Source organism: Pteropus medius, unplaced genomic scaffold (genome assembly GCF_902729225.1).
Source record: "Pteropus medius unplaced genomic scaffold, Ma_sr-lr_union100, whole genome shotgun sequence".
Classification (NCBI taxonomy): Eukaryota; Metazoa; Chordata; class Mammalia; order Chiroptera; family Pteropodidae; genus Pteropus; species Pteropus medius.
The window spans coordinates 249,061-271,190 of record NW_024354569.1 but is presented as its reverse complement, the minus strand read 5'-3'; the positions used below and the strand labels follow the sequence as shown (position 1 = coordinate 271,190).

General features: G+C 36.3%; 2 protein-coding genes across 2 annotated transcripts; both read right to left on the bottom strand.

Moving 5' to 3' along the window:
- Positions 1 to 629: 629 nt before the first annotated feature.
- On the bottom strand, positions 630 to 1,559 carry LOC120596705 (olfactory receptor 4C16). The gene has a single exon (XM_039855178.1). It carries the CDS (start codon positions 1,557 to 1,559, stop codon positions 630 to 632), a length of 930 nt encoding a protein of 309 aa, XP_039711112.1.
- An 18,340-nt stretch (positions 1,560 to 19,899) lies between these two features.
- LOC120596688 (olfactory receptor 4C15-like) lies at positions 19,900 to 21,096 on the bottom strand. The gene has a single exon (XM_039855163.1). It carries the CDS (start codon positions 21,070 to 21,072, stop codon positions 20,137 to 20,139), a length of 936 nt encoding a protein of 311 aa, XP_039711097.1. The 5' UTR covers positions 21,073 to 21,096; the 3' UTR covers positions 19,900 to 20,136.
- Positions 21,097 to 22,130: the final 1,034 nt, after the last annotated feature.

The window sequence follows — 22,130 nt, the reverse complement described above, 5'->3', positions numbered from 1 at the left end:
TGAATTTTCTCTCCGTATTCTGTTACTGTTCTAGAAGGATCTAGGTAAACATGAGAAGAATGCAAAATTTAATCTCAAAAAATATAAGGGAAATTACCTTGATTGTATACATTGTCCCTTAAAACATGAAGACCCTACTATTATTTGAATCTAGTGATTTTTGGTGAGTCAAAAAGAACCACCAACTTGAAAAGTCCAAGATTAGACATCACGAAACTGCAGTGCCCAATAAATGAACCAACTGGATGGAAAAACTTTTATCTGTGGATATAAGTATATAAAGTGTACTTACAGACAGAGAGCACCAGAAGTCACTATGAAGAAGGGCAGTGAGAACACCAGATCGAAACTACCATGATAATACGCTAGGAAGAGCGGCTGAGACATAGCAAAGAATATCAGTAGCTGTTTGTGTCTGGTACTGTATCTTTTTCTACAGAAAACTGACTCAACACTACCCGGTGTTTATGTTCCCATTGCTTATTTTCCTGATGAAACTAATTCTTATGCCCCGAGTTAAGATTATAGTAACTCCACAACTAAAAAAAAAAAAATTAAAAGGTAATATCCTCTATGGACATCTTCTAGATTAATCCAAACTAAGAAGAAAATTTTTGAACTTCCATTTATTATCTGTCATCTGAGATCGAATTCTTGCTCCATAACTTCTTCATGGCACTTTTCACTTCTGCGTTCCTCAGCGTATAAATCAGAGGGTTCAGCAAAGGTGTTCCAAGGGTATAAAACACAGCTATAAACTTATCCATGGAGAAAGTGGTTGCAGGGCGTGTGTATATAAATGTACAAGGACCAAACAACAAGATGACCACGATGATGTGGGAGGTGCACGTTAAGAGGGCTTTTCTCCTCCCTTCAGCACTGTGGTTTCTCAGAGAATACAAAATGACAACATAGGAGAACATCAAGATGACAAAACTCAGTGAACAGACGGCCCCACTGTTGGACACCAAGAGTAGATTGATTATGTAGGTGTTTGCACAAGCAAGTTGCAACAAAGGCTGCAAGTCACAAAAATAGTGATCAATTACATTAGGACCACAGAAGGGTAAACTCAAGGCCAGAAAAATCTGAGCTAAAGAATGCACGCAGGCCCCCACCCAGGCCACAGCCACCAACATACCACAGACCCGTCGGCTCATGATGGTCATGTAATGCAGGGGCTTACAGATGGCCACGTAGCGATCAAGGGCCATGAGGATCAGGATGAAGATCTCCAGGCAGCCAAAGAAGTGGAATGAAAACACTTGGACTATGCACTCACTGAAAGAGATAGTGGCATTCTTCAAAAGGGCATCCACAATCATTCTAGGTGCTATGGAAGTAGAGAAGCAGGTTTCAGATAAGGATAAATGGAAAAGGAAGAAGTACATTGGACTCCCAAGTGTCTGACTGGTCTTGATAGTGGTAATAATTAGAAAGTTACCCAGCAATGTCCCCAAATAGAAAAGCAAATAAATGATGAACACTATTTTCTTCCTAAGAGGATCCTGGGTCAACCCAAGCAGAATGAACTCAGTCACATTATTATTCAGCTGCATGATTTCATGAATGAGGAGAAGGAGTGAGTGTGCAATGGTTTATCTGCAAAAAATAAAGGAATTAATTCATGGTGCGATAGGTGATTCTATGAAATATTTTCAGAAAAATAAATATTCCTCATTTTAGCTGTGGTTTCTTAATATGTCATCTCATCTCTGTGTTCCTGAATTTGTCATGACCACATCATAGGGTCTTTATAGGTCTCAGACAAGCTTGTGAATGTTACATGTTCCTAACAGCATTCTTCAAACACAAGTCTCCCCTGTCAGCCTTTAGCGATTGCTTTGTGATAAACGAATTTTTTCTCCCCTTTTCTAAAACTTTCCTTTGTAGCTTTTCTTATAATATTACATACTAGCTTAAATTTAGTTGTATGTGTGTTTCTTTTAGCTTCATTTTTGGAATAGGAATCTTGAACACTACCTGTTCTCAGGATTTTATTCTCGATAGACCCAAACCCAATGGTTTGTTCAATATAGGTGCTTAGAGTGTTTTATTATTGAATTGTGTACTTGAAATATATATGTGTATATAAATACATATATAGTATTATTTACCAATGTCACTCCAATGAATTTAATAAAATATTTAAAAACTGAACTTTCTCTATTACCTCTTAAAATATCACATTTATCTGATTGTTTTAGCACTAGTCCGGTTACTAAACACATTCACATCATTAATCTACTGGAGCCTTCCATATACTATGCATGGTAGACAGACAAACATGTTCCCAATTTATAAATCCAGTGGGGGAAACCTGAGATCATATTTAAATAACTTAGTAAATCAGCTCCACAACCTGGTGTAAAAGATGTTGCACTCTAAATAGCACCGCATGACCATGGAAGATTTTGAAACTCTGACACTCACAGAAATGATTATCTTAAGCATTTGACATTTTTACATGAATCCTTAGCCTTTAAAGAATGCAAAGAGAGCCCTGAAATTTTTCATATCCTTCTGATATCGATGCGCATTTTTGTGTGTCTCTGTGAATGACCACATGTCCACTTTTTCCAGAGGTGTGTTAACATCATTTGTCATTGTGTTCTGAAAGGAATCGTACACACACAAACACACACACACACACACACACATATACGCACACACACACCGAGTAGCAACGATCTGAAGACAAAAAACCACACTAGCACATCTTCTAATAATTGCTGCACTTACCTCAAATTCTCAAACAAGTTCAGTCAACTTTAGAATGGCTAAATTTGTCAAAACAATAATAAACAGGCAATTTGTCCCTTTGGGAGGTAATGGAGAAGAGCTGAAAGAAAAGCAGATGGAAGAAGCTGAAGAATACGTGAAGGTGGGACACAGAGTGTTGGGCGGATCTTTCCTTCCTAAAATCGGTTTTATTGCAGAGGCCACAGTGAGAATTGTTGCTTTCTTTAAGGACTCACTCTTAACCTACCCAATTCTCTCTGATTCAGTTATACTAGATGTCTATCCTTGGGAGAATCCTATTTTATTAAATGCAAAATGTACCATTCTCTGAGGAAAAGTTAATAGATTGTACCAAGATTCTTTATCTCTCAAAAGTCTCAATTAAAGAATGATGTAAACTCCCTCACACATATGTGACACATTACCTTTCACCTTCATTGTATAGTTTTTAACCTCTACATTGTCATGTTTCCCCTGAACTTTCCATTAGAAGTAGTTATTCAGCTTTTCGAACTAAATGTCAGATATGTGTCAACCGCAAGTTATAGTCTTATCATGTTAGCAACATGTAAAGGGTGGTAATTCTATACTGTGATACACGACACTATATAAAGCTGTCACTTGGAGATAGATAGGTGGCATTCCTCAGAAGCTATGTCAGGGTCACTATCTTTATTAACATTTTCTCTAATTTCTAACCAAGCATAATCTCTTCCAACTTTTAATACCCATAATGAGGACTTATCTCGCTCAGCTGCCATACATGGAAAGCATCTGTGATCTACCCTCTGTCATCTCAGAAAACTTCAACAAACCTTAGGACATGGGGTACATTCTTCTCTCCCCACATAATGCTAGCTTTTCATATACCTGGTGTTCATAAAACATTGGTTGAGTTCAAAGGATTTTTTTTAATCCAAAGCTCGTTTTCATTCTATTTATTTACTATAGTAACAGTAAACTTTAAAAAAAAAACATTATTCTTTTTTTCTATTCTTTCTCTCAGAAGAAGTAGGAATAATGTAGTCATAAGACATATGGAAATATATTTTTAAATCATGTTGGATTATTTTGTAATATGACACCCCTCTAAGTTCCCCAACGTTTCCCTTCCTTCACTAATCAGAAACATTCCAGATGTTGTAGTAAATTTAACATTGGGTTTATCCAGTTAGCCTACAGAAGGGTAAGTTAGCCCCTCCTCATAGTCAGTAACCAAATACGAACAAAGATTTAGAGCTATTAGGTGCCTCAGGATGACCAAAAATATCTGGGAACAAGGAAAATTCAAATGATTGGATGATAGAGAACAGAAAGAAGAAACAACAGTGTCTTTGGTAAAAGAGGAATTGAATTACCAAGAAACCACTCTGTTCCCCTCACGGTGCCTCAAGTTGCCCTTTTATGCATTAGGAGACAAACTGTTTCTTAGTTCTTGTATTTTATTTTCAAGTGCAATCCAGGGAAGGCAGTGTGAGGCCTGAAACCAGAGTTTCAATTCTTAGCCAGTTTAGCTATGTCATATTTGGAGTAAAAATTTTTGAACACTAAAATAGATGTGTGGTCTTTAAAGAGAATAGAGTTTCTTTGAACCAGAAAGACTTCCCTTAATTATTAAACATTATTAAAATGTGATCTAGAAAGTTAGATTTGAGGTTTATGATTATACTTCTATTAATGAAAAGCATATTTATAAAAATATTTCCATCTACTCCTACATACCTATATTAATTAAAGGCGACTTGCAGAGGTTAGGACAGGCATGATAATAAAGGATCTTAGAGTATTGCATGATATCACAAAGTTCTCAGTTTTCCAGAATTTAGCCTGGGCTCCAAAAATTAGCCAAGTAAAATAAAATCTTCTGTTTGGAAACTGATAATGAGTTGCATCATCTTTATTTATTTGATTTGTTACAGAGCTGTATAAATAGATGAACTTCCAGAATCTTCAGTCCTAGTGGACCTGGTACCTTCTAGTGGAAAATTGTTTGCAGGTACTTTAGCCTATAAAAACTTCCTTAAGAATGAAGAACTCAAAAATGTGGCCTAATGAAAGATTTACCTTCATCCTATTTTACAACTTAAAAAGTCAATATGTAGATGGGAGTGGGTATAGATGAATAAGTGGAGCATAGAGTATTTTTAGGACAGTGAAAACACTTTATAGGATACTATAATTATGGATGCATGTTGTTAGACATTTGTCCAAACCCATAGAACGTACATCAAGAGAAAACTCCAAGGTAAACTATGGACTTTGGGTGATTATGATGTATCAATGTTGTTTCGCCAAGTGCAACAAATGTACCATTCTGCTGGGGGACGTTGGTGGGAGGGAAGCTGTGAATGTGTGGAGACAGGGGTTATTCAATAAATCTCCATATCTTCCTCTCAATTTTGCTGCTAAACCAAAACCTGCTAAAAATAAACAAACAAACAAATAAATAATAAAGTCTTCAATTTAAAAAATCCAGTATGATTTATTTGCTGATGTATAGACTTTTACATACATATTCAAAGTATTTCGCCAAGGTGTAATTTCTTGGGATCATGAGCTTTATTGAGGTAATAACAATGACATATTCTTTAGACCAGCCTTAGTTACAGATGCCTTGGACTCCAGCCCCCACCTTTGGCTCACGAGGCAGAGAAGGGAAAAGTTAATCCCTTGAGGTTCATGGCAAACTGTGGTCAATATCTCCTTCCAACATGGTCTCTTGGTCTCCAAGGCTGAGGCAATGCTTTAATTATTCAAAATGCTTGGTGCCAAAACCACTTCCACACTAATAGGCACTGTTGTTTATTAACTCCCCGGAGATAACTTCTTCTATTAACCAATGGTTTCTTGGCAAGAAGCTCTGGCAATGAATCCTACTACTGAGCTACTGAAAATGGCCCTTACAAGCAGACCCCAATTCCCCCAACATAGGAAAAGATTCTCTGAAGACATTACGTCAGCCACCTTGAATGGTGTCTCTGTCTCCAGGGCCCTGCCCAGTCGTGAACTGTGACTGAGGCCTCTCTCTTTCCTCCCCATCCATGAGTTCACGCCAGCTCTCTGCCTTCACACATGACATCTTCCTGAGATCACTCTTCTGGCCCTTCCCGTCATTCAGAGACTGGGCACAGCGCCATCTTCACATTCAAGACTTGTGTGTCCCATTGAGGTTTCTATTGCTTACATACATGGCACCTAAGTATACCTTTTGAATGCGTGGACAGTTATTTCTCAAATTTGAGTATCTTGCAGAGGACTTGGAAAAAGAATGCTCCGAAGTTTGGCTTCATCTTTGATGTTCAATCAAAATTATTTATCAACCTAGACTTCCGCAACAGAAAGGCTGAGATGATAAACGCCTACATCGGTCTCATTTATGACATCTCTGCCTGTCAGAGATGCAACTGCACAGGTCACCATCATGTCCAATCTGCATACTGGTGCTATTACAGATTAGTCATGGCCTTCAGATTCAGTGTTAATATCCGAATATTTACTCTCAAATATTGGTAAATATTCTGGGTATGACTTAGAATATCTCCTTGTTTTATTTTTTCACTTCTTCTTCTGGCTATGAAACATTAAGCAGATTGACATTCTTATACTAGCGATAATTATAATCTTAATCTCTTTTCCAAAAAGTGAACACAGACATGACAGCCACAGCAGCAACTGACAGTAAATCGCCTCAGGAACAAGCACAAATAAGATCACAAAGCAAAATGAAATTGCATGACTTTTCCTTCATTCATTTTTTAACCTAACATACCTCATTGACAAAGAATAATGGAATCCTGTATTTTTTGCTTGCCTCAAACTAATTATATGATAGGGCTTTCAGAATTCTATAATGTTTAATTGACTGTGTGAACTTACACACAGATATACACACACAATCCTTAAAGTATGTAAAATTTTTCTTTAAAAGATATTTTTACTTTTGGTTTGGCTCAAACGTTTGTAGAGAATGATGACCATTGCATCTTGGTGAGTTCTTTCAATGAGATGTTAAAGAAAGTTTCCGGGATAGGACAGAAAAGAGGAAGAAGAGAAAGAAAAGTTAAGATGCAGGATACAGTTCAAGTTAAAAATACACAGTCTTTGGAGGGAAGGAAAATAGCTCTTCCTAGAACCACCTGGGCATGGTGGATTCTCTAGATATGGCTTCTAGTACCCAAAGATTTCCAAAATTATCTCTTTCTATTGCTTCCCAGCAGGGCATGCTACAACAGGAATGGACCTATGGTTATCAGCTACTGCGACAAGGCTGAAGAACTAACAATTGCCAAGATTTCTATTCTTGATAGTGGCATCAGAGAGAGTGCTAGCATACCTGAGTGTGTAGAGAGGTCACAGTAAGATCAATGGTGTAAAGTTAACTCCCCATGAGTGATATCTGGCAACAGCTCTCTGGAGAACATTTTGTGGAGCCCTAACCTCTGTGAACATGGAATCGGATGTCCCCTCTTTGGTCATAGGAATCCATAATGAAATATGACCTGAATTTGGAGTCATCATTAGTTTGCTCGTGGTCATTTTGTCATCAGCTTTGGCAAACTGTAACATGAGGTTCTATGGGTTCTTGGAATGGAGGGCAATGCCATTCATCACAAACTTGAGTGCTTCTTCTCAAATCCCAGTTGTCAAAGGTGTCCAAATTAGCTGCCTGAATGTAAACTTCATCAATGCCCTTAACTGATTTTTCTAACTTTTTTTAATACTGTTTGTATTATTTATTATGCATGATTCTTTTGTAAATATAATTTACCATGTATGCTATTGTATATTTTGGGAATTTTCCTCTTGGTGTTATTTTGAGAAGGCACAATGGACATTCTGTTTTGTTTTGTTTCTTCGATGTCTCACTATTCAGTGTGAAGAATTTACAAAGACTAGTTTTTTGGGGGGGGTTCTCTTATCCAAATGAATTAAATATTTTAAAGTGAATTAAAGTTATTAAAAGCCATTTTTATTACTGTTATAAAGGCTAAAAATCAAATCTTCATATGAAGATTAGAATTTTTACATATTTTAATCACTATTATTCTCCTTGACTTAAAATTATTTAAATTTTTAAAAGCATTTCTTGGTTCAAAAAGTCTACACCAATTTTCCCAATATCATATATAGATATTATGCTCTCATATAGTTAATATTTACATTAACTATTAATCTGTTTTCCTAATATTTTATTATTTGAAATCTTATTGTCTGTGAGCTATTTAATACAGCTTTCAGGGCTGTTGCTACCACTGGAGCACTTTACTCTTGCAAAACTATATACATACATATGCCTCAACTTGCTTATAGAATGCCAACACATAAAACACCTCAAAAAGAGGCTCAGATTCCCAGAACTTCCCTAATTGCATCTTTCTCTGAATTCTAAATCCAATCCCAATAAACTTATTAGAATCCTAACTCATAGCAGCAGCTGCCACACATGACTGCTGTTCCAATCACCACCCTGCCCCAAAATCTTAGAGTTTTGATACACCTGAGGCACAAAAGGTATCCATGAACAGTTAAATTCTCAAACACATTGGATGACAGGAAGCTGAGTTTTTCTGGAAATGTGAGGCTGGAATCTCTCGATCATTCATGTCTTTTCACAAATACTCTATAACTAGAAGCACTGGTCCTTCTCTTCTCATCACAATGTCAAGAAAATTACCACTTTACTGTCTTTTTTTCCTTCTCATTTGTCTTCAGTTCTTAACTTTCCTTTCTATTTAATATTGTTATGAAACCTCACTTCCAACTGCTCTTGCATCATTATTAGAAAAGCAGTTTCTACTGCAGTTTCCTCTACTTCACTGACATTTTTATTTTTCTTCTTTTTATTTATCATTATATAAAGAATATTTTTCCAGGTAGTTACACACTTTCCCAACAACTTTTTTGAATAATTTCTATTTTCCAGTAATTTGAGATACTACCTTAAACCTTATTCCAAAATATACCTACTGTGTTCTATGTCAGGGTGTATATTCGGTTTCACTGATACACATATTCTATTGCTAAAGCCACATTTTTATAATTATTGTAACTTTGTGCTATCACTTAATATCTGGTAGGCCTTTCTCTTGTTTTTTGTCCAAAGTTACCTGCCCATGTTTTGCATATTTATTTTTCTATATGAATAAATTGGTCTAGTTAAAAAGTGTATGATAAATGACAATGCTGGGCAACTCTTTATTGTGTAGGTTACCTTGTGGAGATTTGACCTTCTGGGTGTTGACTGTTATTAGGCTATCAGGTAGCATTAGTGATATTAAAGGAAGTAAACCCTGGAACTCACATGGAACCTAGAATAGTTTGGATTTCCCATTCACCAGAATAGAAAACCTCGTAATTAACAGGGCACCACATAGAATGTTCAGAAAAGCATTGCCTCAGTAGTGAGGAAGAGTTAACCGTAAACACTGCTCTATTCTCACTGAACAAAACTCAATAGTTATAGAAACGCAAAATATCCAGCAACCAAAGTAAAATTCATAATGTCTAACATAAAAACATGCAAAATTACAAAACATGCAAAGAATACACAAAATCTAATCTAAAATATGGTGGGGAAAACAATCATTTTAAACTAACACGACAAATGACAATACTTAAAGAATTGCTAAATGAGTACATTAAAATGATTATTATAACTATATTACATATTTTTAAGAAGGTACAGACAAGGTGGAATATAGCAAGTAGAGACATGGAAAATATAAAAAGTTTCAACTTAAAATTCTTATACTGAAAAATACAATAACTAAGGTGAAAAACACACTGGGTGGTAGATTAACCAGAAGATTGGGCACTGCAGCAGAAAAGAGTAGTAAGCTTGAAGATATAGCTATAGAAACTAACTAAAAAGAGGGGAGGGGCACTGAAAAACAAATATACAGAAAGCAACGGAAAATTTTCAAAAAGCCTAAAATAAGAGTAATGGGAATCCTCAAAGAATAGAATAGAGGAAAGGACAGATAAAAATATATTTAAAGAAATAATGGCCAATTTTTTTCCAAATTTAATACAAATTGTAAATCCACAGAGCCAAGAATCTAACAAAACCCTAAGCACAAAAAAAAAAAAAAAAAAATTCATGGAAAAAATTACAATTAAAGAGACATCATAATCAATTGATCAAAAGTAATGAGAAAGAAAAAATGTTAAAAAAAAAAAAACAGCCAAAGAGAAAAGACATTTTGTGTACAGAGGAATAAAGATAAAAATTAGAGCAGACTTCTCACCAGAAACCATGGAAACCAGAAGACAATGGAGCGACATCTTTAAAGTACTCAAACAAAATTTGTCAAACTAGAATTTACTGCTCATCAAAAATATCTTTCAAACACACAAGTGATGTAAAGACTTTCAGGCGTACTGTACAAAAGTCAATGAATTCATCAACATCAGACTTCACTACAAGAAAGGTTAAGGAAGTCCTTTAGGGAGAAGATAAATAATAGCAAATGGAAATCTAAATCTTCTAAAAGGAATAAAGGCCGCCAAAAGTGGTAAATATACATGGAAGTACAAATAATGTGATTTCTATGTCAGCAAAAGTTAATATTAATTTATTTTTCCTTATTGTAAAATGTGAGTTTTGTCACAAATAAGAGAATTTCCATCTAAATGCTTTCCCATCCATATACCAAATATTAAAAACCCAAATATAAATGTTCACTTGATATAGCCACAGCCTCCTTCCTAAATCCTATGAAAGTTAAATGTGCTGGCTCAAAACCAGGCTAAAAACTGAGAGTGTTGTAATTTTTAAAGCCTCTTGGACTATGAAAAATATCAGAAATGCATCAAAAATGTCCTTATCTTAAGGAAAGAACCAGTAGATTTTAAGGAATAGCTCTATAATGTAATAATTCTGCATTGTCAGATATCTATCAACTTTAGTAATTGTCTTGCTTTCTGAGATTCAAAATGTCATCCACAAAAATCAAACTGTCACTCACAAAAATAGAAGCAAAGTGAGCCAGCCCTATGGCCTTAGAATTGTAACATGATCTAGGTGGAAAAAAAGTGAAAAACAAGTGACTTGTACAATCTAGCCCATGAAAACTGATTTGAACCACGTTTACGATCGTAGGTACAATAACGTGGAAGAATCTTGCTAATTACAGAAAGAGTTAGCAACACACATTTGGATAAAATCGGGATAGATAGTTGTGACAACATGGATGGATCTTGATAATCATGCTAAGTGAAATAAGTCAGACAGGAAGGGTGGAGAACCATATGCTTTCACTCATATGTGGGATATAAAAATGAAAGCAACAAATGAACAGAACAAACAAAAACTCATAGACACAGCCAACAGTTCAGTGGTTACCAGAGGGGAAGAAAGGAGGGAGGAAGTAGATAAGGGAAAAGGAGTCAAATATATGGTGATGGAAGGGGATTTAACTTTGGCGGGAGAACACACAATGTCATGTACACATGACATATTATTGAATTGTACATTTGAAACCTATATAATTTTATTAACCAATGTCACTCCAATAAACTTAATTTTTAAAAGTTATGTAAGTGGAGAGATTTAAAAAAAAAAAATCAGAGTAGATGATGCTCCACAGAGTGCTCCTGGGGTAGAAGCAGCAGCTTACCCTTGTGGCTTGCTGCCAGATTTAAGATGTTTTCAAATCTGTTTGGAGAAGGTGCCAAGCAGGCCATTTACAGAACCCTCACATGAAGCACAACACCGTTCAGAACTTTCAGGGAAAAATAAAGAGACAGAGACCCTTAACCCGGAGGGAAAAGGAAAAGCTCATTGCTAAAAAGAGTTGACAACACATCTTTTTAAAAATTGAAAATTTATCACACCTGTAGACAAACAACTTAGCCAATGTTGGTAAAAGCTCAGATAAAGATCAATTTCTAGGACAATTTCCTAAACAGGTAAAGGAACGGCCACACAGCCTCATCCCTGCCCAAATGAGGGCAACCCGGTTAAATCGTCATTTTTGCCGCTCTGCAACCCTTTGATCACTTTGGGCCATATGCGATCTTCCCATTTGGTGGCGGTCAAGTCAAATAACAAACTAAGCTCGACTCCGAGATTCACCTTGTTCTAGATTTTGTGGCTGTGTTAATAGAATGTGTGAATTTTAACCAAGTTGTGCTTCATCCTGTGAGTGGCACTTCGGGACCACACTAACAGTTATCACTTTAAATTCGTGGCCTGTATCTTGATGTTATCAGACCACCGCGCTGCAATTCCACAGTCCATTTATTCTCTCGCCGTTCTAAAGCGAATAAGGGACAATTCAGACTGTTAGTGACAAAGGACTGCGTGTGCTGGAGGACTATTTCCACCTTTCCCTTTATCTTTAAAACCCCAACACCTTCTCTTTCCTCTTTTCAACCAGTGACTTTACTTTCTTCTTCACCGAGAAACCTTAAAGCGATGAGAAGAGAATTTCCACAAACTCGCAACGCCGCATCCGCCTACCCTCCTGGTATCCAGCTGGTATCCAGTCAGGCTCCCTACCTGTTACCTTTCTCCCCTCTCGCCTTACCGATTTTTGCTCTTTGCGAAGCAGAGGTTATTTGTCTTGAGCGCCACCTTATGGGAAGTTTAACTTACTTTCTCCGTTAATGGCTTCCCCTTCATAGTAAAATATGTTGGAAGAGTTTCATATTTTGTATGTCTAATTCCTTTCCTCTCAGTCCATTCAGACCAATACCAGGTATGACTCCCCACCACGTCACCTTTCCATTGTGACCAACCATTAAACAAAACTCTAAGAATCATCTTTATTATTAGGTTAAGTATTTACTATGTAGATTTTAGTTATTGCATAGAATTATAGCATAGAAATTGCTTTCAAAATGTGTTGATTATGAATCAAATTGATTACATTGAATAAGTACATGCATATCTATTACTCTTAAAGTATGTCAATAATTTACATTCAATACATGTTTGCTTTATTTGTAAACAATATTGATTCTCTAGGTGAGGGAGCTTGAGTTATTAACTTGAGTTTGTACTCGAGTTCTAACTTGAGTTAGACTGTTGTTTTGCTTGATCTACTTTTGCATCTTTTTGAGCTAATTTTTAAAAATTAAATGAATGGGCCTCTAAGAAATAAAAATTGGTAAATAAATTAAAATGTTTAAGTTTCAAAAAAGTGCCCATAGGCATCAATAAAGGGAGTGCATAATACATCTGAAAATAGTTAACTAAGAGATTATTTGATTTCTTTTTTTCTTATCTCTCTTTCTCTCGTTCTCTCTCTCTCTCTCTCTCTCTCTTTATCGCCCGCCTCTCATTTTTTCTAGACCCAAGGCTCTTTCTCTATGGTCAACAGCACTAAACTACCAGCACCACCATCGCCGTCACCACCACTACCACCATCACCATATACTGACATGGAATGGTATCAGTGATAATTGTTCATTAAAATGTGTATGTGTATAATTATATTATTAATTATATACATATATAAACTTGATGTTTCTAAATGCAAATGCACACCTGAAAGAATAAATTACACAGATAACATATTTACACAGCTAAAAAGTGTTCCAGAAATCAAAATTAGACCTGGCGTATATGACTCAAGACCCTTAATCTATTTTACATTGCACGATGTCTATTACCCCCATCTGTGATTGAATACCTCCAGCAGTCAGTTGGATATCTATCCAGCCTAAGTGGAGATATCCAATAGGCTGGATAGACAAAGTGAAAATCAGGAGACAGGTCAAACTGGATATCTAGATTTGGTGAACATAAGTCTAAGCTTAAACCTGGATGATAGATGAGATTACCCTACCAAAAATTGTGACAAGATTAAAGAGTAAAGACAAGTAAACCAAGGATAGAGACCCAGTTTGAAATGACTTTTAAAAGACAGGAAGTTAGGGAAGATGAGACTATAAAGTGGACCAGGAAGTAATATCAGAGAAACACTTAAAGGGGACATCCAAAGCTGTCACACACTCAATGAAGACTATGACCACATAAGGGCCCTGCATCTAAGCAAGCTTCAATTGCATCAGGATATTCTAGATTTATATATTAATTACAGTAGTGTTTATCACAGATGGAAAACAAGCACTGAGTACACGCGATGCTGTTCTACTTACTCAAACACCATCATTCTAGCGTCCAATCTCATCCTCTCTTTCTGACTCATGAGGTGGAGAAAGGAGAGTGATAGATCTCTGCAGCGTCCTACAGAATTCTATGACTCATTGTCATCTGCTAGTATCCTATGGAGTCCCTTAGTTGTCCAGCTGTTGAAATTGATTGGCACCAAAACTATTTCATCATAACTAGACCCATTGTTGTTGACAACCCAGTGATGATTCTCTCCAGGATGCTGAGATTCTTTGTTTGTACAAGAAGGCTCATACCTAGATGCAGAGATGGGAAACTGAAAATGGCTCCCCTCGCCACAGAAATCACAAAAGAATTTTATGAGTGCTGTCTTAGATCTTTTATAAAGTCACTTTGTTATTTATTTTCTTTTTCTCTGACACATCCGAGATTGATTTTCAGACTTTCTTCACTTCCCCTTACCCCTAGGCTTAGGGTGGCCCTTCCCTCTTTCTGCATTACTCCTTCAAAAAGTCCATCTCTGCCCAATTCACCTAAAGTTTTCTCTGTTTACAGACAAATTTAAAGTGTACAAACTTTGGTCCATAAAACGTATCTTTTACATGAGCAACACGAATATTTCTCAAATCGGAGTAATGTACAATCCTTTTCTAAATTAAAATATTTTCTCTTAAAGTCCAGCATTAACACGAATTATTTGTGAATTAATACTTATGTAATGAGATATTAAAACAAATTTCAACTAGACACAATAGAGGCAAAGTAACAAAGCGTGTCCAAGTCACCATATAGCTATCTCAAAACCAAAGGAAATAATAAATATAAGTATCTTACAACTAGACAAAGAATGCAAACCTGGTTAGAGTACAAAATGGCAGAGCGGTTTGTGAGAATAGCTTTGGGGAAATCACTGAAAGATATGCCTGCCTCTCACCTCAAACTCTGAGTGTGTGTGTGCGTGTGTGCGTGTGTATGTGTGTGTGTGTGTGTGTAATGGAGGGAGATTATTTCAGAGTGCTATTCTGAGAACCTAGCATGCAACCCTCCATATTGCTGTGCCCAAGGGACTAAGATCAGAAAAGTGTAGACAGGAAGAGAGACTGGCTGACTTACCTGTGGAGTCAGGTGAGGGTGGCTTCCACCTACATTAACAGTGTTTCCACATTAATTGTATTCCTCAGAGCAGAGATGCATGGATGTTTCTTCATGAACTGCCATGTGGAGCCATAAGGAAGTCTTCTAGGGACCGGTCCACTAAGACCACTTAGAGGTAACCTCTGACTTCCTAAGGGCTGAGGGAGAGGTCAATAAGTGATCATGAGAAATAGACATTTTCTTCCTACATCGAAGGTTCTAGAATTAGAAGGCCTATAAAAAGTCCCCAAAAAGACGGAAAATAAAAAGCTTTTAATACCTGCCAGGCCCAGAGACAGAAAGCCAGATTGTTAAGGTATCAGGTTGAGCAAAACCTTTCTATCCCCTGACTCCTTCTCTCATCCTCTCTAATTGAGCCCTTGTCTGAAATCTGTGGGAGTCCGGGCTCTGTATTGTCTAATAACAAGGAGAAAACTCCTGAAGCTTTCTGAGGTTCCATTCAAGCAGAGATAAACATTTCTACCACTATAATAAATTTGACAGAGCAAGAAGAGAAAAGAATTAAAGTTTTATTTAATTGGTGGCTTGGTTAATTAAGCACCAGTTAAACTTAAATATCTTCATAGGACCAGATTCAAATGCTTTCAAAACAGAACCTTGAGACATAAAATTAGGAAAATGGATATATATGCCACACTGGGGTCAAAGAATTATTAGAGCTGAGCAGTAGGAGAAATGAGCTGGCAAAAATGGAGGTGGGGTTGAAAATTAGTGAGTCTAAAATTAAGATTTTGGAAGGGTTTGAATTATTGGTAATGATCTGGGGTGTGACCATGGAGTGAGTGGCTGAGACAGATTAAAAGACAAACACGATTGTTGTTGTAAGTCAATATATTAAATTTCCATAATATAAATTCGACCATTTATTTTAAGTCGTTTTCCGATTTTCACGTTAATAAAAAAATTAGAAGAAATCTCTTTTCATGTATAGTCTTTTGCTTATTTTTAATAATTTCAAAAAAATTTCCAGGGATTTACTGAGATAAAATAAGAACATTTTCATAATTATTGATAACTACTGTCAAACACTCTTCTAATTTGGTTGTTTTAATATTTATGAGAAATATTTTTATTATAGAATGAATACTGAAGCTTACAGTACATTACAGAGTGAAAAAAGTACCTTTCAAAATTTCATAATTTCCCAATCCCACACTCCAAAGGTAACTGTTAATTTCTTATGCATCCTTCACTGGTGGAAATGCTCTCCAGGAGCTCCATCATTTTTTAGAAAGTACCCTGAGTGTAGATTCCATCAGATCAGCTTTGAGGAGGCAACATGAAGAAAATATTTTATATAGAATGAAAAACAGACTTCTTTTCTTATGGGCAAAAAGATGACTTCCAATAAAGAATATTTTTTATATCTTCAATTTTAGTTTACTTAGAACATGAATCATATAAAGCCTGAATAAAATATACAAACTCTGCTTCGTTGAGACTTATCAGTACTTTGTATCATAAGAAGTTCTGAAGTATAGAGAGTTTATGGAGATAGGAGACTCTGCATGTGGTCATACTTCACAAGTTTCCTCCCCAGAAACCTGAGTGAGACAAATCAAGATCTATACTAAAGCAGGGAAGAGGGTCATGAAACGTTGGGGAACTTTCTTAAATTGTTTCTTGAAACTTTATGAAGGAAACTAGTCCTGCTCTCTCCTCACAGTTTTTTGTTTGTTTGTTTGTTTGTTTTTGGAAAAGCACAAGTTACGTGTTTTACTACACTGAATACTTATAGTAATGCCCACAAAAGTTTGTGAATGCCTAAGGCAGGCTTTCAGCCCCAGCAGCTCCAAGGAAGCTATGATTCCCAACTCAAGCACCAAAGAATGTCCAATGAGTTACTTCTCTTAGATAGTCCAAGAGTAAAAATAAACCTCGAGGTTAATTAGTTAAACATCAACTCACTATGACTTGCAAGTAAGGACAATCTGTTCCCTTCTCTGTAGAATTTGTTTAAGCCCATGTCTTCTAGAGGCATTAAAGTGTGAGAAGCCTGTTAAAGGCTAACATAAATGAAATGTATATAATAGGCATGAGTCCCAGCCCTGCCACTCACCTGCTATGTGATTTAAACAAGTTTCTTAATCTCTTGAGTTTCCAATTTTCTCTTTGTAAAAAGCAACTTGTATTAATAATTATTTTAAATTATTACTATTAAGTTCTCCCATTTCTAATCCTATGGAGGTATGGGGGGGGGGTAACTTTTTTTCATTTACATTTGGCATTTAATATTATTTTCAATAGCCAAGATAAAGAAGCAACCTAAGTGCCCATCAATAGACAATCGGGTAAAGAAGTTGTGGTGCATGTATACAATGGAATATTACTTGGCTATAAAAAAGAATGAAGTCTTACCGTTTGCAACAACATGGATGGACCCGGAAGATATTATGCTAAGTGAAATAAGTCAGACAGAGAAAGATAATCCTATCTGTTTTTCTATCAATGTAGAAAGGAAGAAAGAAGGAAAAAGGAAAGGAATCCTTAAATACTTGTCTTATGTATTTTCTTTTCATTTTTAAAGATATGTGCCCTTCCACTTACAGGAAAGAAAGTTAGATCTTTGCTTTTGAGTGGTTGCAAGTTATTAAAGATGGAATAAATTATATGACATTACTTTCCTACCTGAGAAACCATATTACTAGCCAGGACTCTGGCCTAAGAACAGTCCACAAGGTATGACATTGCCTGCTAGGTACCTTCAGGGAGGATGAAGTGAAAGATCCAGAGTAAAAGTAGAAGGAGAGAGGTGGGAGACCCGAATGTAGGTAAGAGAATGCCAGGAATCGATCGCAGCATGCTTATGTACTTTTGCTGAAGGGTCTAGTGGCAACCAGCAAACTCCAGTGTCTCAGAGAAACATCATAGAGAAAATCACACCCCAACACTGGGCCTTTGTTGTTATGAATGGACTAGGAGAATCTAAAGGAAGGTTTTGGGGGTATCACTTAAAGTCTTTGAGCCTTAGCGTCTCCATCAATTAAATGGGAATATGAAGACCTACCTTTAAAGAGTTTCTATAAATATTAAAATATACAACGTATGAAAAGAAAGAATCCTCGGCTCAGCAGAAGTGCAGAGAAAATATTTTTGCTTCTATTAATCCTCCTTAAACATGAGGAATTAAGGACCGAAAAAGTGAAATAACTCATGAAAGGTCCTACAGCCAACTGGTAACAGAACTGAGTCTAGAATCCAAATTTCTTATGTACAAGTCTAAATTTATTTTATCTTAAGAATATATACAATAACATCACAAGATTCTTTGGCCCGGAAAACAAGAGCAGCCAAGGAATGAGACTTTGCATTAACTTTCCCAGTCAAAAAGCCTTAAACTGGCCATCTACCACTAAGTGTATGATCTCTAAGAGTTTCTGCAAGATCTGAGGGAACTGACCTAGGAGTGCTCATTAAAATTCATCAGGAACCATCTGATTTCATTTATACATGGGACATAAAACTGAAAGCAACAAATGAACATTTCAAACAATCAGAGACTTATGGATGCAGACAATAGTCTAGTGGGTAGCAGAGGGAAATGAAGAGGGAGGAGGAAGATGAGAGTAAAGGAGGTCAAATACATGGTCATGGAAGGAAAGTTAAATTTGCATGGTGAACACACAATGCACTCTACATATGATGAATTTTTGAATTGTACACTTGATATCTACATAATTTTATTAACCAATGTCACCCAAAATAAATTTCAGTAAAAGAAAAATTCATCATCGACTGAATGACTGAATTACCTAACTGGACTCCAGGTTCTGTCAAAGAAACATTAGCATTTTATTGACTGCAGTTGGCTGTGGTCATTCAATCATGGAATTGGGAATAGATGACAACTGAGTACAAACTGAAGTTTGTACTATTTAGGGTCTGATTCGCCTGTCTCATGCGTCGTCTTTGGATGAATTCAGACCCTAATTTAAACTCTGCTCCTTTAAAGTTTCATTTTACTAAAGTAAGATTTCCTGCCAGATTGAGTAATTCAGAAACTCCAGCCAGATTAAACCAACTAAGAAAATTTGTGACAATAGACATTTTTATTTGGATCAGAAATACTTTAAAAATAAAAACAAAAACACTGAGAGCAACATTTATTTTTCCAAGAAATGGAAGAAGGAATGAAGAATTAGAAAAAGAGTGGTTAGTGAACAGTGGCTGTTTTTCTGTTTGAATTTCTGTATATTACAGTTAAATTTTACATATGGAAAATTAACAAGAATTTAAAATTTATTTTAAATACTCTGCTCTTAGTTAGGTCAAAGCACAAATTATAGTTATCATCAAGGTCTAAGGGCTAATATCAGCAACAAGCATATTCCTTTGCCAAATTTGACTCTTTAATGCGTAAGTGTTAAAAAAAGGGTTAAATTTGAATATAGGAAGATATCTCATTTATTCGTTTAGTCAACAAATATTTACTAAGCTCCCACATTGGATTGTTCTAGATAAATAATACATCAATGAGCCATAGCTTACAGTCTATAAAAAGAGACAGACAAAAAAACAAAAATATATAAACTATTTAATATATTGGCAAGTTATAAGTGCTCACAAAAAATAAGAAGTAGGTAATGAGAGGGGTCATGAAAGTCAAGGTATGAGATGCGATTTTTTCAAAGCATAAAAGGTGAAAGATTTATACGATCTGAGGAGAAACCAAAGGTGGTCACGTGGCACAGAAACACCTACAGTCGAAGTTCTGAGAACACTCTGATTTCTTCTCTTCCCGAGCTCTGGTTTTTTCATCAGTCACCGAAAGCAATGTCCTAAATATAAACTTCTTTTCACTTGAAATAGTTTGAGCAAATTTCTTTTTCTAATCCCTAAGGTATTTTCATCTTCTCTCCACAAAGCATGGAATAGGTAACAAGAGGTCTGATAAGTAATTTCTCCGTTCTTTTTTTTTTTTCTTTTTTGGTGTTTAGATTCTAAGCAAGCACAAAATTCAGTTCTTTAATTTACATATGAGGATACTGAGATGACAAGTCATTTGAGAGTGAAAATCATACTTCCTGACTCCATGTTGATGCTTTTTTTTTTATTATTGCATTACATTACTTCCCATCAAACAAGGCCCATCCACATAAAGTTTTAATCAAAGACAATTAGGCTTTTTCCATCTTCAAATTGTTTTCAAAGTTTAATGTTTATCTTTCATTACAAACCACTGTTATTCTCTTCCACACTTTGCTCATGGCATTTTTCACTTCCTTATTTCTGAAAGTGTAAATCAAAGGATTGAGCAAGGGAGTTAGGATGGTATAAAATACTGTCACCATTTTGTCAAAGGGGAAAGCAGACAGAGGTCGGGCATACTCAAATATGCACGGGATAAAGAACAAAAGCACAACAGCAATGTGAGATCCGCACGTGGAGAGAGCTTTCCGCTGCCCTTCTCGACTGTAGGTTCTCAGAGAGAACAAGATGACACCGTAGGAGACAAGCAACAAAGAGAAGATTATGATGCAGATAAACCCACTGTTGGCGACCACCAAAAGGCCAAAGACATGAGTGTCAGTGCAGGCAAGTTCTAGTAATGGGTACAAGTCACACAAAAAGTGATCAATGACATTGGGGCCACAGAAGGGCAGCTGAAATATAAAGAGAATTTGTATTATGGAATGCAGGAAGCCCCCTGCCCAGGCTACCCCCATCAGAATGCCACAGAGCTTCAAGTTCATGATATAAGAGTAGTGCAAGGGCTTGCAGATGGCAACATAGCGGTCATAGGCCATGGCTGTGAGGATGATCACCTCCACCCCAGCAAAGAAGTGTTCCGCAAAGAGCTGGGTCATGCAACCTGCAAAAGAGATGGTTTTCCTCTCACAGAGAGAGTCCACAATCATCTTTGGGGTAATGACAGTGGAGAAGCAGGCATCCAGGAAGGACAGGAAAGCCAAGAAGAAGTACATGGGAGAGCCCAGGAGTGCCGGGCTGCTGCCGATGGTCACCATGATTAGCAAGTTGCCCCCAACAGTTGTAATGTAGCAGAACAAAACTACAACAAATATTATTTTCTGAACATTTGGATTCTGTGAAAGCCCCAGAAGGACAAACTCAGTGACCAAGCTCTGGTTTTGCATGAGTTCCAAGGAAAATTTAAAAGCCACCACAATGAGCATATGAAATCTGCAATTATGAAAAAAGAAAAATTTACTTCAGACCAGTTCATGGTATTATCATAGTCAAAAACAAGTTGGTGTATTGATGTGAAAAATTACTTCATTTGCTTCTGTCATCATTGAGAACACAAAATTAGAAATTTGTTGAAGGTGGTGGGAAGTCAGGCAGAACTAGGAGGAGAAAAATTATTAAATACTTTAAAATAACCAGAGCTTTAATATAGGAGAAGGGAAGTATTTACATTTGATAGGGATGAAAAATAGTTTTTATCTCAAGTGCCAACTCTGATCACTTAGTAGCAGTTTCCTGGAATGGATTGTTGAGACAGATTTGGAAGTTACACCCAAGTTCTCAGGACGGAGGATTGTAATTTATTGGTCATGCCTTCCATCAGCATGGAGTGGGAGCAGGGATGACTGAATTGCCCCTGTTGATCAGGAGACTGCCTTCTCTACAAACAGAAGTAATGACCACCACTTTAATAGGTGCTTGAAAATCATAACTACTTTTCCAATTACTTTCTTTTTAATCTTAACTGACTTGGACCTTTAAGATGAATGAATTCATTCCCTACAAAAGAGAAAGATACATGATAAAGTGTCTAGCTCTATACCCACACATGATAAGTATGCATGAATCAAGTTGGGTTTTTTTTCTTTCGTTCATTGTTTAAAATAAGTACAGAAGTTTATAAAATAATAATATCTACTTAAGAGCATTGTCATGATGACTAAGTTAAATAATGCAAAGAAAGCAATTGTTCAGGGCCAAGTGCCTAGGAAGTAGTCACATTTTAGTTTATCCACATTTTACTGGTAGGCAATTCATGCTTAAAGAGATAACGTCAAACAGATAACAGATGCTGGATCAGAAATTTTAAAATAGCACCTCTATCTCCACACCCAAGTATTCTCATGCGGTCAGCAGAGAATGGAGCAAGGATTTTCCTTTTCTAGCAAGAACTTAAGAGCAGGACTAACCTTTCTACTGTCTCCATCCACCTTTAGAAATGAAAGCC

Excerpts from the sequence above, each read along its gene's own strand:
- LOC120596688 (XM_039855163.1), bottom strand. The coding sequence starts at position 21,072 with ATGCAAAACCAGAGCTTGGTCACTGAGTTTGTCCTTCTGGGGCTTTCA.
- LOC120596705 (XM_039855178.1), bottom strand. The coding sequence starts at position 1,559 with ATGCAGCTGAATAATAATGTGACTGAGTTCATTCTGCTTGGGTTGACC.